The sequence below is a fragment of the Dromaius novaehollandiae genome, chromosome 3, assembly GCF_036370855.1.
Source record: "Dromaius novaehollandiae isolate bDroNov1 chromosome 3, bDroNov1.hap1, whole genome shotgun sequence".
NCBI classification, from domain to species: domain Eukaryota; kingdom Metazoa; phylum Chordata; class Aves; order Casuariiformes; family Dromaiidae; genus Dromaius; species Dromaius novaehollandiae.
This window is the reverse complement of record NC_088100.1, coordinates 82,478,466-82,493,324: the sequence shown is the minus strand read 5'-3', so window position 1 is coordinate 82,493,324 and position 14,859 is coordinate 82,478,466. Positions and strand designations below refer to the sequence as shown.

Here is a 14,859-nt window from a genome sequence, read left to right as displayed (position 1 = left end):
GAATACAAAATACTAGATAGCTGTGATTTTTTGTTCCCAGATTTGCTAGTGCACCTTCTGCAGAGGAGTCATGCTTGCAGAGTGCTCTGTGGAGAGTGAGTGCAACCCCTGGCTTTGCCAGCAAATGCCGTAAGTGGCCAGTTTGTTCCTTAAAGGAGACGGTGATGAGGGAGCCAATGCCAGGATCTTTCAACGAGCCTGGATATGTCAGCTGTAGGAGAAAGGGTGAAGATACAGATATTCTTTCTTCTTTTTGAATTACTGTTTTATGATGATGCTAATCTTACTTTAATAATGCTGTGAGTCCTCAAGGGGAAGGACACAATTTTAGACAAACTTTGTTCTTGCAAGGGGTGAATACCTCCTGTCTCAAAGTTGTCTATGCTGTTGTAGTAACAACTGAATTCAGCCTGCTGTGTTAAACACCACAGTAGTCAATACAACTTGTTTAGATTACAGAACTTTTGTTGTTAACTTTTTCTTGAATGCCAGTTTTTGTCAAATTCATTTCATTTTCATTTTGTGGGCCTTGCAAGTTCCAAGAGCAGATCCATTGTTTCCTTTCAGATTTTAATGAGGAAAGCATGTTTTATCTTGCTGCTGCCAAGATAAAATAATGGATTTCTTTTGTAGGTGGAACACCTAATTTGAAAACACTGTGGTTTGCCAAAGGACCTGATGTCGAAAAGCAACGCTATAGTACATTTCTGGCATGCTTTCACCTTCAGGACATGATGGAAGAGCTCCAAGCTCTGGAAGCACCTGTTGCAGGATTCTGCTGCTTGCTGACGTATCTTATCCTGCAGGTAACTTGAACAGTTATGCTTTCTGTAGCTCTCTGCCTCGAGTACACTGTTTCTTACTAGCCTGTTCCCAATTTTTCTCTTAATCTTTACTGTAGGTGTAATAGATCAAATATAATAGTACTACATTACAGTATTTTTAATTACTCCATTTAACATGCATCATCCTGTTTAAGAAAATGCTTGTAGTTTTTAATAGTACATCATAACTTTCACATGCTCATGACAAAGCTCCTTGGGCAGTTTAACAGACAGTGTCAATTGAGGGATTTACCCCCCTTCCTTCCCTCCTTTTGGGACCTGTCTGCAAATTAAAGCTTCTCTTTCTGTGTTTCCTTCATGCCATCAAAAGAAGACACACACACACCCCCAACCCCACAGGTGATTGTGCAGGCTGTGCAAACAGACAATATAAATATTTAGTCAGCTTTCACTACTTTTTCACACCACCTTGTGAAGCCAGAATGGAGGATATGGCTGTGCTCATTAAGTTCTGAGTAATAGGGAATCATTAGGTGGTAGTACTGTTATAATTCCAAACATTTGGCAGCCTACAGGCTACTTCAATTGTAGTAAAAAGGAATACAAGATTAAATACAATATTCATTCATTATTTACATTTTTCTTAAGTATTTAATACATTGTCTCTACTTGCCACCTTTCAAATGGTGATTGCACAAGTAGATTTTCCTCTCTGAGGATAAGAAAATTACAATGCCTTTATCTAATTTGATGAGCTCTTGTTGCACTTTTTCTTACACTGAACAACATTTTCTCTTTCATGATTTGCTTGTCCAGACCTCCTATTTCCCAATAACAAATTATACTGGTGTGTAATGCATGAACACAAGTTCTCTCTAAGTTTTTCTTTCTTTTCCCTTCATGTATGTTTGCTCATACTTAGATGGTGCACTGTGGAAGTCTGTATGGGACTTACACAGATGGTCAGTAGCTACTTTTTTTAAAAATCTTTGTATAGCAGAGTATTAATGGAAAAATTTTTGAAGATGAAACTCATTAAACATAATTTCATGTCCTATAGTTTCAATTCCACAGGATACATGTCACATACTTAGTTTTAAACACATACTTTAGGTGTTTTTTGTATTTGGATATGATATATTTTGACTGTTTCATTTATTTATCATGCTATCGTCTATACCCTTTTATACCCTGTAATGATTACCAAATTATCTGAGAAGGGTTGTTTAGTAGGATTAAGAAGAGGGATAACAAGATAGAACACCTACAGAAATGGGAATTTTCTGAGCCTTGATCACAGCATATTAGTAAAATGAAAAAAAACTTGTAGGGATACGATCTTCAGAAGTTATTATCCAATGGCTAACGTTAAAAAAAAAAAGAGAACAATAGTTTTGCAGCTCATGTCTTCAATAAGAAGAATAGCAGAGAGCTCATGCAGAGGACTTAGTTTGCTAGAATTTTTTTCATAACAGTGCCAGTTTCAGCAGTACCTGTCCTATTTTTCTGATTCTCTTCTGCTGTCTGAGTTGTGTTGATACAATATATCCTGTGAACCAGACTAGGGAACTGAGTTGGATTGAAATGTTTTTCACTGCTGGATTGTTTTTAACTTTGATTAGGTCTCTAATCTTGTCCGTTTGTTTTCTTGGTATGTTTGAGAGGAAAACATGGGAGCAAGAGCAAGCATCAGCAACCATGTAGTGATCTGGCATTACTGCTTCCATTTATTTTATAGCTGAAAAAGCAGTGCTTGTCTGAGTGTCACCTAATTCTTGTCCATACTTTATACTTTAAATTTACATTTTTATTAGAGAGTGAAAATGGATAGTAGCCGCAAAGGTGATTGAAGCTGAGTGATTTTAGGTTTCCTTGAAGCAGACTAGTACCATTTAGATACTCATCTGGTGGAGAAAGAAACTTATTAACAATTCTGTTACTTTAATGTAAAAATTAAGATGAATTTTTTAGAGGGAGAAAAATATCCCAACAAGCAAAGCTTAACTACATAAACAAAAAAGTGCCGATTTCAAAAGTAATCTTTTCAGTGACGGTAATGCTCAAATATCCTCCAAATTAAGAATAAAAATAGTGAGAAAATAACAAAATAGTAATTTTGTCTTTAAAAATAGGGTAAAGGAGTGAATGAGATCAGAGAGCAAACTGTGGAGTCTCCACAAAAGGGGAAATTGAAACATTTATTTTGAGCTATTACAGTTTTGGAAGAGATCTGGCGATGGAAGCATGATAATTCACTTGGTTGCGATACTAAATAAAGTATTAGAAAGAAGTTTTTTGACATGTTGATCTTTCTCACATTATTTGGCTGTTCTGCTCTGTTGTAGGCATTTCTTCACTGTGGTACTTGCAAGCTGTCTTTGAGTTGGCCTTTTAGGACACAATTGTGCAAGTTTTAGGAATTGCTCTGTAGGTGAAAGTTACATTTCTGTTACTACATTCTATAAAATTTACAGGTTTAGTAAACCTCTCTTGTTGCTATCTACACAAAGGTGACACCAGATTTGAAATAAAAATGGGGCTCCTGAAGAGGGGCCAATTTGCAGAAAGTTCCTCTTCGGAGCTTGCAGGTAATATGTTATTTTTCATCTCTGTTTTAGGTCAACAGCCTCTCTCTGGAGGACTTAAATGCATTTGTGGCACTCATTCTCTGCCTCAAAGGGAAGACAGCTGCTCAACTGGCAGGTTTGCAGGTATTGACTGGAATAATTTAGTAATATGAAATATTCATGGTAACTTTGGGATAAATAAAATACAGTTTTCTTTTGGGTAATTCTTCTGCATTAAGTTTTTTCAGATATGGGAATTGAGGGTCGCAGTAAATATATAGGCTCTTAATATGCCACAGCTTGTATGAATTTTACATGTGTTAATTATGTAAAAAATTAAAATGGAAAGGACATTTTCTAATGGTTGGAGTCCTAGGGTGAGGGAATTACAATCTCAGGTTTCTTCCTGACTTGTCTTCCTGACTTCTAGCCAATGGAAAATTTTAATGCTGAATTCTGTCTTGCAACATTTCTTCACTCTTTTTTCCTGAGGAGGGATAGTGTTTCAGAACATAAGCTGTGTGAAAATCACTTCATTGAATAAAGTTTGATATTATTACTTGTGAAAAAGTATAAACCTATCTGGAAAAAAAAAGACTTGTTCCCTAATGCTGCCCGGTATTGTGAAGACCACCTTTCGGATCATTCTGTCCTATAATACTGGATAACAAAGAACTGTTTCATTTTTTTCCATGTCATTGTGAGCTAGTTTTATCACTTGGATTTTGTGGTTTGTGGATCAGACTTCCAGCACAGTGTTAGTAGGACATAATAATTGTTCTTATTGCTAAAGGGGTAGCAGGGAGTGAAAACCTAGGACAGTGGAAACTGTATGAGTTGTGTAATCATGGATGTTTGTGGAATCAGGTAGAGGGGTAGACTGCCTATATGAGTGATGAATTAAATTAAGTAAAGATCATATTGTGATTTATTAATAATAGTGGTATATCAATAAAGATTATCTAAAATTTATAAGGCTTTCTGGAATCTGCCATTCGATCTGGAACCAGATTGTAGTAGGTTTTCAAAAAATATTTGAAGATACTGACAATGATTAAGAATTGTGTATTGCACCATTGGTCTTCTGTAGTGTGGACTGATCCTTGCAGAGGAAAATCACGTTCACTTCCATATGCTGCATATTCAGGAGACTGAAGGATGGAGGAATTCTTGGGTCTGCTTCTTGTGCCGTTGGCTTTCAGTATGGTTTTGGCAAATGCTTATCGTTTCAATACTTCAGTATTTTCATTTGCAAAATGATTGTCGCAGTGCTCACCTTGTAACCAAGGTGGCCTGTGAGATTTAATTTATAAATATTTTTGAACTGCTTTGGACTCTTTGCATAAAGTATTATTCCATTTTGTTTTATGGTCTCTTATGTGAGTAAATTATTTTGGTGACTCTTCTAACTTAATTGTTAAGATCCAGGTTTCCGGACTGTCAATTATGTGGCAGGGGTTACGTTTTTTTATTAAAGCAAATATGTATGTTTTTCTCTTTCCTTTCTTCCTAAATCCACATGTGGAGAAACAGTTTCTTAGATGGTTATTGCAGTTGGATTACCCAAATGGTTCCTTTTACATATCTAATTATGCAAGAGTACTTCCAAGCTAATAACATCAGATAGTATTTGAAATGTTGGCAGTGAACAGCACAGACAGATTGCATGTCTTAATTACTGACTGATCGCTTCAAATCTAAGTTCCTATTCAGTGGTAAATAGGGTGTTTTTCATGTTTGGCTATTTAAGCTGTGGGTCTACTTAAAAATAAGGGGGAAAGCATTAGAAATGGGCGGAACCTTATTCTATCCTCATTCTGAAAATCTTGTTTATATTTCCATGGAATTCTCTGTTACTTTGAACAGGCCAAGTTACAGTTTTAAAAGTCCTTTTTTCGATAGAAAGGTAAGTTAGCCACTTCTGTTATTGTTTATTGTTTTCTAGTGCATGAGGACCAAAATTCCCAGGATGGTGTGGTTCCAGTTTCATTATTTGACTTATTCCAACAGGTTAAATCCAACCTCATACTAATTTCTTCTGAATTCATCACAGATTTGTTCTACAGCCAGTCAAATGTTAGGTATTTGTAACAAAAAGGAAGTGATGAGATGAAGGTAATATAAAAAAAAACCCACCCAAATATAGGATTTATTCCTGTGTAGAAGACATTGCACATAATGGTGTGCAGAACATGGAGAATATCGTTATTTTATCAAGTCTGATGTGGCAGTCATTCAGTAAAAGCATAAAGGAAGCCAAACATAAGCATGAAGTGTTAACATATTTCGTTTAAAAATGTGCTTAGAGGTACTGTTATGTAAGTTTCTAAAGTGCTTGGAAGTTAATTCTGTTTGAATTAGATGTGTTTGTGTGCTTCATTTAGGTTGTGGTTCTATGGGATTATAAAACTGAGTTTAGGATACTTAATACTGCATCAAAACGCCAAAGATTGATGCATAATGCTTAACAGCAGTCACTCTGCTAATTCAGTGTTACTCACAGAATTTTGTAACTTTTTCCTGCAAACCTTATGGCAGGTCAGATGTTGTCTATTCTTCAACAGCTGATGCAGAACTACATGAAGTATGGTGTTCATGTTAATACTCATGCACTCTGCCAAAGTGAAGTATGATGTTGGAGTTCAGTTATGGGTACTTGGGCAGGTACTTTCGAAAGTTACATCACGCTGCTGTTCAGATAAGCACTTCATGCACTGATTTATAATTCCTTCTGCTGTGCAAAAGACCAAGAAAAGGCTCACATAATGCAGTTGAAATTTCTGTATTTCTTGTCATTTATAGAGCACTTTCTTGTCTTTTTCTATTGAAATTCATGATAGTGCCTTTGGTAGTAGTTAAAGCCAGAATCAACTAACTCTTTGAAGAGAATAGTGAAGAAAGATTTTGGCCTCTTTCCCTTCTGAGGTTGTGAACAGGTGAATAACAGTTTCAAAACTTCCCCGCATTACCTTAAAATCACATACTTCGATGCCTTGGATCTCCCAGTGGAAAATAGTTGCTGTCTCTGCTTGGTGTATATCTCTGACTTGTCAAGCTACATCAAAATATGATGACGGGTTGTATTAGTTGCCATACCGATACTCTTTTTTTCTTCATATGTAAGCCACCTGTAGTTTTGTGGTAGCGGAAGTAGCAATTAGATCTGTATGAGGTTACTCTCACAACAGGAAGGTTAAAAGGTGGATTTTTTCTCATATCTGTGCTTCTGAAATTGTGATGTGTAGATGAACCTGGCACTGTCCTGTGAGATTGTTCATGGAAGGGCAGGAGACTAAACCGATAGAATTTCTTAAATAAATACTCTAAAAATAATCATTGATCAATAATGCAAGTATTCCGAGAATTGTAATTCAAGCAACTTTCATTTTCAAGATTTCATCCCAGAATAGCTAAAGCTGGTTTTATTAATCACTATGCTTATTTAATAGTTTTAACAAAATTCAGTGTTACCCTACTAACTCATGTTATTCAAATAGGTATTAGATATGTTATTAGTAGGTATTTAATAGCTTGCTTTTCTAGGTATTTATTTTTAAAATCAGTAGTAGATCCAAGTGCAATGAATTAGACTAATAGAGATAAGCTTAATCTATGGGCTTTATAATAGGAAAACAGAGTTTAACCTGTTTATTGTAATATTTTTTCTCCACTGAGAAGTTAAACATGATGCCTAGAAACAGCTTAATAACAAAGCTTTCAAGGAAGTTAAATTAAACCTATTTAGAATCTACAAAATACTATGGAAATGCTGGATCACTTGCAATTTTGAACTTAAAGCTATATTGTTTTGAATGTAGAAAAAAGTTTACTTCTTGTAAACAATTCTATGAAGAATACTGTGATTTGATCAAAATAATTTGGCTCTGATTCTGCAGAAGAGTCCATTAGCAAATGTGTTTTAGCAGAAGAAAAATTTAACTTCCACTGTGAAGTATGAGAGAAAAAGCAAATAGAGCTTGTTCTTCTCATATGGTGAAGAGATCTTTCTGATTTTCACTTCCAAATCTGCTTTCTGATCCATATTTCATAGTTAATGAGATCCATAAACGCACAAATTCATGAAACAGAAATATCCATGGTTTGAATAAAATGGGTTAAAGCCATAAAAGCTATGGTTTGTCTCAGGCTGAAAGCAAGCAGGCTGTGGATGTAGAACTAAAATGCAAATTAAATATTTATTTTCTGAGAATAGCATAATGTTTATACATGCAGATTTGATTATTTTTCAAGATCAATGGTTTCAGAATACAAAAAGTGCACATGATAGGCAAGAGCTTTTGTACATTCTTTTTCTCTAATTTTTTTCTAGTTTCCTTGTGCCCCCCCTTATATGGTATATAAACATTCTGCTTTGCACAAGCCTCCCATAGAGCTTGTACATAAGGTCAGAATTAAATTTTGGACCCCAGGTTGCCTATTTCTCTTCTTTCTATTTTAATCTGGTGAGTGATTTTGGCAAAAAGCCCAGAGCGCCATCAGTCTAACTTTGCAGCCATTGTAGAGAAAAAGAGGCACCAGCAGTCATGCTTGCTGTGTTGTTTCTGATATTGTGCTGGCCCTAGTTGTTTACAAGTGCAGTTATAGGTCATTTTTCACCTGTAATGCATGTAAAATACTGTCAAACAGGAGAGGTTGCAATGAATTATGAAAAGAAATACATTTCGTCTAAGATTTCTCCAGATATGTGAATATATGAAAAAATTATATTAGAGATGGAAAGCTGTGAATCACATATTTTCTGAAAGTCGTGGCCAAAGATGAGCTGGGGAAATTTGGTTAAAAAGGAAATATACATGGAAATTGTCAGATGAAATTTGCATCCTCTTCAGTGTACTTTAAATGCTTTTAAAAGTGAAAGGTATGTGAGAAAATATGAATCAAAACTTGTTAAAATCTGAATCCCTTTTCTGCTATGTATTTTCTTCTAGCTTTCAGAGTTCTGTTTTACTGTAGTGAATGATTTCCCTTGATAACATACTACAGTCAAAATGATGTTTCATAGAAGTAGCAGATGCATAGGTTGACATATGGCACTTTCTGCTGGAATTTATGGCACTGTAACTATTTGGAAGCTCTTTATAGCTCTGCTATAAAATATCCAGTTATGCCAAAATATCTGCTTTGGGATAATTACATCTTTTGTGCCACTTGTAAAAGGATCAGTTTGGCTGTGTATGAGGTGTAAGAATGTCAAACATTGAAAATGTGCTCCTTTAGTTCTTCAAGTGCTTTTATTAAAAACAATTATTTAGAAAGGATTACTGATTTGAAACGAGCACAGTCATTTTAGATCTTAAAAGGTAAGTCCCAGAGAGTCTTCACAACGCCACTGTAAATAAGCTTTCACAGAAAACATTAATAAATACTACTTAATTGGCTTTTGAAATAATTAAAAAACACCCAGCAAACTATTTTGACAGGCAGAAATAGCTTTAGCAAGAATTGCGATGCTATGTGAGCTGCTAATATTTTCTGCTGTGCAGTGCCATGGAAGCAAAGTTAACTTGGTAATGCTGTTAAATCAATATTACACCAGATATCCTTCTGTGAATATTTTTCTAAGAAATATTTAGCCGCATTCATGCGAAAAAGCAGTATGTTTTACAGTAGTCTGTGCCCAAGTTAGGGTCCCTCAAATTTCAGAAGAGTATTGTTAAGTATATTTTGTACTTTTAAGCTCAAATTTTCTTCCATTGCCACCCAAACAGAAAAGTACAAAAACCACCCTGATTGTGAACATACCACATTTTCAGTCTTCTGACCTATTTGGCAAGCAAAACCATATTTGTCAACACCATTAGATGTGATACTTTTCAGACAAACTCCAAACAGCCTTTGTGAGATACCTACATTTTTCAAAATACAATTGTTAAAAAACAAAAATTCTTTCTCCCCAGGAAAAATAAAGCCAGTTTGATGTATGTTTATTGTGTCTGTGTGACTTTTGCCTGAAGTCTAATTGAATTGAGGAAAACATAAAACACAAGCATGAATATTGTAAAGATCTCCTAGATAAACCTCTGTTACTAATTTAGGACCTACTTCTATGATGCACTTCAGTATTAACTGAAGTGGAATCTGAATGCATTCCTGAATGCTTTCCTGAATCAGGGCTTTATATCCTCACAAACTCTGTCAAAAGCGTTTTTAGAATGATAGGTGAGATCGTAAGTGGGGAAGAGGTTGCAGTGGTTTACGGATCTTGGCATTGCATGCCAGCCCATTCTCTCATCTGCAGTCTTTAGATTTTCTCAGTGCTTTGGGCTAATCTGGATCAAAAGTGCAATAGCGTGAGCTGTGATTTCAAGCTGAGATTGGTTCAGGCCCTCTTCAGCCTCAGAAATGTAGCTTTCTTTTCATCTCCTCAAGATAGCCTTAAGTGAATTTGTCCAAAAAGAAACAGTCAAGTCTTAAAGCAGCTATATTAGTTTTGTTTTTAAACATTCAAAAAAAGATTAAACGATTAATGAAAGATAAGTTGCATCAAATGAAGACAGCAAGACCAAGAGACCATTTGATCTTGATAGGTAGTTCAAAACCTTTGACATTACAGTGAAGAAATTCAGAGAATAGTTTCACTTTAGGAACCCTGCTTATATTAAATCTGTATACTAAGTTTGAGTGCATTCAGCCTTCCATGCTCTCTGCTTTTCTTTTAATGACTGTGTTTTGGTCTCTTGGGCCTACATGCCTACTTCAGTGTGCTGCCTTTGTACCGCAGAACCTGTCTATTTATTTTCTCTAGTGACTTTGAAGTGGTGGATATGGGTGTCTCAGTCTGTTTTTGAGAGTTGTCTTGCACTCACTTGCACAGATCAAACAACTGTGCAAATATGATTGTATCTCAGGAGCTTAAGTTACTTACTGTTTACAGTATTTGTTGGAAGTCCCATCTTTAGATCTGTTACTATTTTCAGCATCATCTTTTGAAATTCTAAAGAATTTCAAGTTCTCTTTTTCCTGTTGCATGGCCCACTGACTCTAATTTTTTTACTGCTGTTGGTTCATAAACATGAAGTATCCCTAGGCCAGCATATCCAACTTTCATACAAGATTGTTGTTTTTTCCCCCCTTATTTTCTTCTTTACCTATTTGGGTATGTTTATTAGTATTAATAGAGACCATTTGCCTGGACATTTTTTACATTTGACAGAAGCTTGAGTGTCAGAATTCACATAGTTTTTACCTCAGCATGACTATCTCCCTTCTACCTCCTGAGAAAAATACATTTATTTAGTTGTATGCAATTTGCTTATGGAGAAAATCTTCTTGAGCAAGCATGTTAAAACAGGGGATTTGTCTTCCTTTTTGTGAAAGATGATCCTGCATTTTTTCTTAACTGTATGAGTTCACTCTGCTTTCCTGAGAGTTTTCCTCATTACTGCTATATAGGTTGCTGTTAGCCAGGTGTACAACAGCAGGGAAATAGTGGCAGTGTTTCAGTTGTAAACTGCTTTCAGCCTTTATGTAGCTTAAAGTATTTTTAGGGTGTTTAAGGTAAAAGATGATCTGGAATTTCAGATAACATAGTTACTGTTACTTTTTAATCCATGCTCAGTAATATTGCAGAAGGTGAAATGTAGCTCTTGCTAACAAGAGTAATAAAACCCTCCCAAAATATTGATTAGACAAACTGACAACTTTGAAAAAGTCAGGGACAACTTTTTACAGAGAAGGAAGTTATTAATTTCTGGTATCAACTGACATTTTCCTGCCAGGTTTTGCATTGATCAAAGTGTACATTTACTCATAAGACAAACAGCTGTCATTTCCTTGCGTTGTATTGTGGGTTAGAAGGAGCAAGCAGTACCTGAGGCTGGAGGTGGTGTTTGCCTGGCAAGGGTGGGGTTGCTCCCCACTGCCTTTAAGGGCTGACCTATGTCCCCACAGGCAGGTGGTGCACAGCGGCTGGAGCCCGGGGAGGGAAGGGAGCCACTGTGCTGTGCCGTCAGGAAGCAGCGGCACGCCTGCACCTGCCTGTCATCTGCAGGGCTGCCTGCACCTGCCTGTCATCTGCAGGGCTGCCTGCACCTGCCTGCATGGCCCTGTCACGCCTGAGCAGGAGTGCAAGCTGCACATCTGTCTTGGCTTTCCCTGGAGAAGCAGATGGCTATGTGTAGCTTGGGAGAAGCAAAAATGTTTTCTGAAATGACCTTATGAGCCATTTGTAGGTGGATGGAGAAAGAAGATAAAACAAGCCTTGTAGGCATATAGTTAGTGCTTTGTAGGATGCACGGGTATTTTTCCAATGAGTGCAGTAGAAGTGCTCATCTTGAAGGTATCAGAAACAATAAGGCTGACCAGGAACTGATTTTTTCCCTTTCCCTTCAAGTGTATCCCTGAGGGGCATCATTGTTGTCCAGGAGTTAAGAGTCAAAACAGTGTCTTGTTCCTATCTGTTACTTCCTCTATTACTTGGGCAAATTGTTCACTTGTTTCTCCTGTTCTAGTTCTCACTCGTAACACTCATGCAACCTAGTAGTCTCAGTTAATAACAGAAGCTCTTAAATCAAAAGTGCTCTATAAATGTGATTTTGTATATATTCTTAGTGTTAAAATAGGAGTTTTATTGCGCATATATTCTCTCCTCTCCTTCACCTTTATTTTGTGATGATTTTATTTGACATTTACTGAACAATTGTTGAGATATGGTTAAAGCAAGAAGAAACGGAGCTGTGTTCAGAGAAAAATGATACATATACATTATAACATCTGCAGCTATCTTATATAGCCCTTACCAGGATTACATCCTAGCAACCCAAGACATCATCACTCTTTAAGTCAGTTCTTCCCCATTTTATATGTGAGGAAACCAAACCCCGGGGACAATAAAGGTCAGATCTATAAAGGTATTCATATGTTACTTCCGAAAAAAATTAGTGGGAATGAGCAACCTAAGTATGAGTTATAGGCAAATTTATTGAGTTGTTTAGGAATCTCTTCAACATGTCTAGAGCGACACCAGAGTTCAATGCTAGAACAAAGAATAGGCCTGCTGATAAGAAACATATGCATGTTAACTAAAAAAGTATGTTAAATTCGGCTAGGTTGTTATGCGTTCACCTGATATATTTAAAACAAGCATCATTCAGTTCCTCACTCAATGACAAATGATATAGCTGTTTTAGCTAGGGCAATTAATGCGTACCTAAGCATCTTTTCCTATTTAGCAATAGGTTTCTTTTTATTTTATGTATATAGGATACAGAAATGCATCTTGGCAGAAAACATTTCTGTGCAAGGACTGAAGTTCCGTAAGTTCCCATTGAAGTCAACAAGAGCTTTACTACTCAATTTAATAAAAGCAGAACTATGCCAATACACTTTTGAAAAAACATTCCTCAATCTGCTCAGTATTTTTTACTTTTTAGCAAAATTACATATGTTGCCTTTGTGCAATAAAACTTCAATACAACAAAAGTGTACTTCAGACTACCAGCAACGGCAAGCGATATTTCAATAACTCAGTTGAGAGTGTAGTGATCCTGCAAGAAGTTTATTTTGGTACAGCCCCTTGTGCCAAAGAAATAGGTGCCTTTTGTTTTAAAATGGCAGTGGATCAGTTCCTGAAGCCGGAACATAAGTGAAATATTTATTTCATCTACAAAGCTCCTGCAGAGTCCAATGCTGGCTGAAGTGCTAAGATCCCAAAGTTTTACTGATTTCAGAGCATGTATTTGCTTTTAAGCAACATTCTTCTCCATGTTAAGTGGAGACCGCCTTTAAAATGACCAAGTTACTCTCGCTTTAACCATTTCCCTTTCCGTATTCAATTTGCTGTGACACAGTGCCAATACCAGAAAATGTAGACTATCACAGGTAAATAACATTGGGTTCCTTAAATCTTTTATCTGTAGTCAGTTCTTGAATAGCACAGAAGACCATCTTTACACAACATCTGTGTGCACCAAACTACTGAGGATTCTCTAGTTTAACTATGTGTGTTCATCTGACTCTAGCATAGGGTTGCTGTTGATGTTCTTGTATCAAAAGGTCGCAATTTTCAAGCTATGGATGGCAGTTTTCTATTCCAAAAGAATTTGATCATCTGGAAGTGGATACTTTATTGCAGGTTAATTACAAAATGCATGTGATTCCTGGTATCTTGAACATAGCTGGTCATGAGTTGCAGGCAGCCAGTTCCTCTCATAGATCATCTGAGATACTGTTATGTTGATTCATGGTTCAACTTGTCTTGGACCCCAGGATTGACCTGAAATGGAAGCAGAGCACTCCTCCCTTCCTTCCTGAACCCATAGACTTAACACCTGGAAAATCCCTTAGCCAGAATTGTTTGCCTTGGACTGTATGACTTAAAAGATGAACCTTAGTAAAAACAGTTTTATTGTGCTGCTGCTTTGCAATACAAAAAAAACCCCAAAACCTGAAAAACCTTGAATGCTCTGGCAAACAGCTTTTGATCTTGTGGAATGCCCTTCACTAACTCTCTTGGTTCAGTGACATTTTCATTTGAAGAGCTTGCGTAACAGACCTGACACTAACAATAGTTGTCATAAGGTTTCATGAAGCTACAGAGCTTCAGACATATCAAATTATGCCTAATCTAAATTCTGCTGAAGTTTCGTGGTCTTTCTGTTGATTTCATTGGGAAGTAGATCAGGCACTTAGAAAGTTGTACTTAAAACAGATTAGAGAAGGAATGGCTATACATTGAGACAGTTAGCTAGATCATAAACATATAGTCTGACTGTGGTGGGGGGTGCAGGGAGATGTACCTAAGTTTTAAGCTTGGTTAATTAAGCCTTGGACAGTTTAAGCAGTGAATCAAAATTTCCTGATAGTTGTGATCATGCCTTAATCGATGGCAAAGGTTTCACAGTACACTGCAAAAAAATGCCTCCAAGATGGGACACCAGACACTGGCAATCTGAAGAGTTGTGTGCCTGAACAATTATCATTTGCCAGTATAGTCTGCTGCTGTGAAGGAACACGCTGCATTGGCAAAGGTAGCCCAGGACACTGCTGAGCAGCTGTGCTAGTGGCAGAATTTTTACTCATAAAACTGTTCCATGGAGCAGGCCTCGGATTAAACACAGCATAAGCATAGGGTAAGGTGTGGATGAAGATTTCAGATCAGGAGGATGGTCAAGATGCAGGTAATGGCACATGAAGCCTCTGATTTTAATGGTTGTGTTTAAGGAGCTACTCAGTATATAGTAGAATATTAAAGTATATAGTGAGACTTAGCCTTCTATACCCTTCAGTAATTCCGTTACTTTTAACTAATGTATGGAAAAAAAGAAAAAAAAATGGTCAAGAGAGCTTTCAAAGTCCCAGACGAGTAACTGTTGTATTTTGCTACCAAGTAAATTCAACGTTATCCATATGAGAGAAAAGTGACAAGGTTCAAAGATAAGTATGTCACCAGAAAACACAGGTGTGTATATAAAGATGATAAAAATTAAAAACTTAATGAATCAATTTACTTTTATAGGAAGTATGTGGCTGGGTGGGTCACCGTTAAT

General features: G+C 36.6%; 1 protein-coding gene across 7 annotated transcripts in view; it reads left to right on the top strand.

The window, feature by feature from the left end:
• Nucleotides 1-14,859, top strand: part of FAM120B (family with sequence similarity 120 member B) — a 55,616-nt gene that overhangs the window by 20,265 nt on the left and 20,492 nt on the right. For all 7 annotated transcript variants that reach the window (XM_026117217.2, XM_026117227.2, XM_026117223.2 and 4 more), the window contains 2 exons: nucleotides 634-806; nucleotides 3,404-3,496. In XM_026117217.2, the coding sequence (XP_025973002.1) occupies nucleotides 634-806; nucleotides 3,404-3,496 (266 nt within the window). The remainder of the gene's footprint in view (nucleotides 1-633; nucleotides 807-3,403; nucleotides 3,497-14,859) is intronic.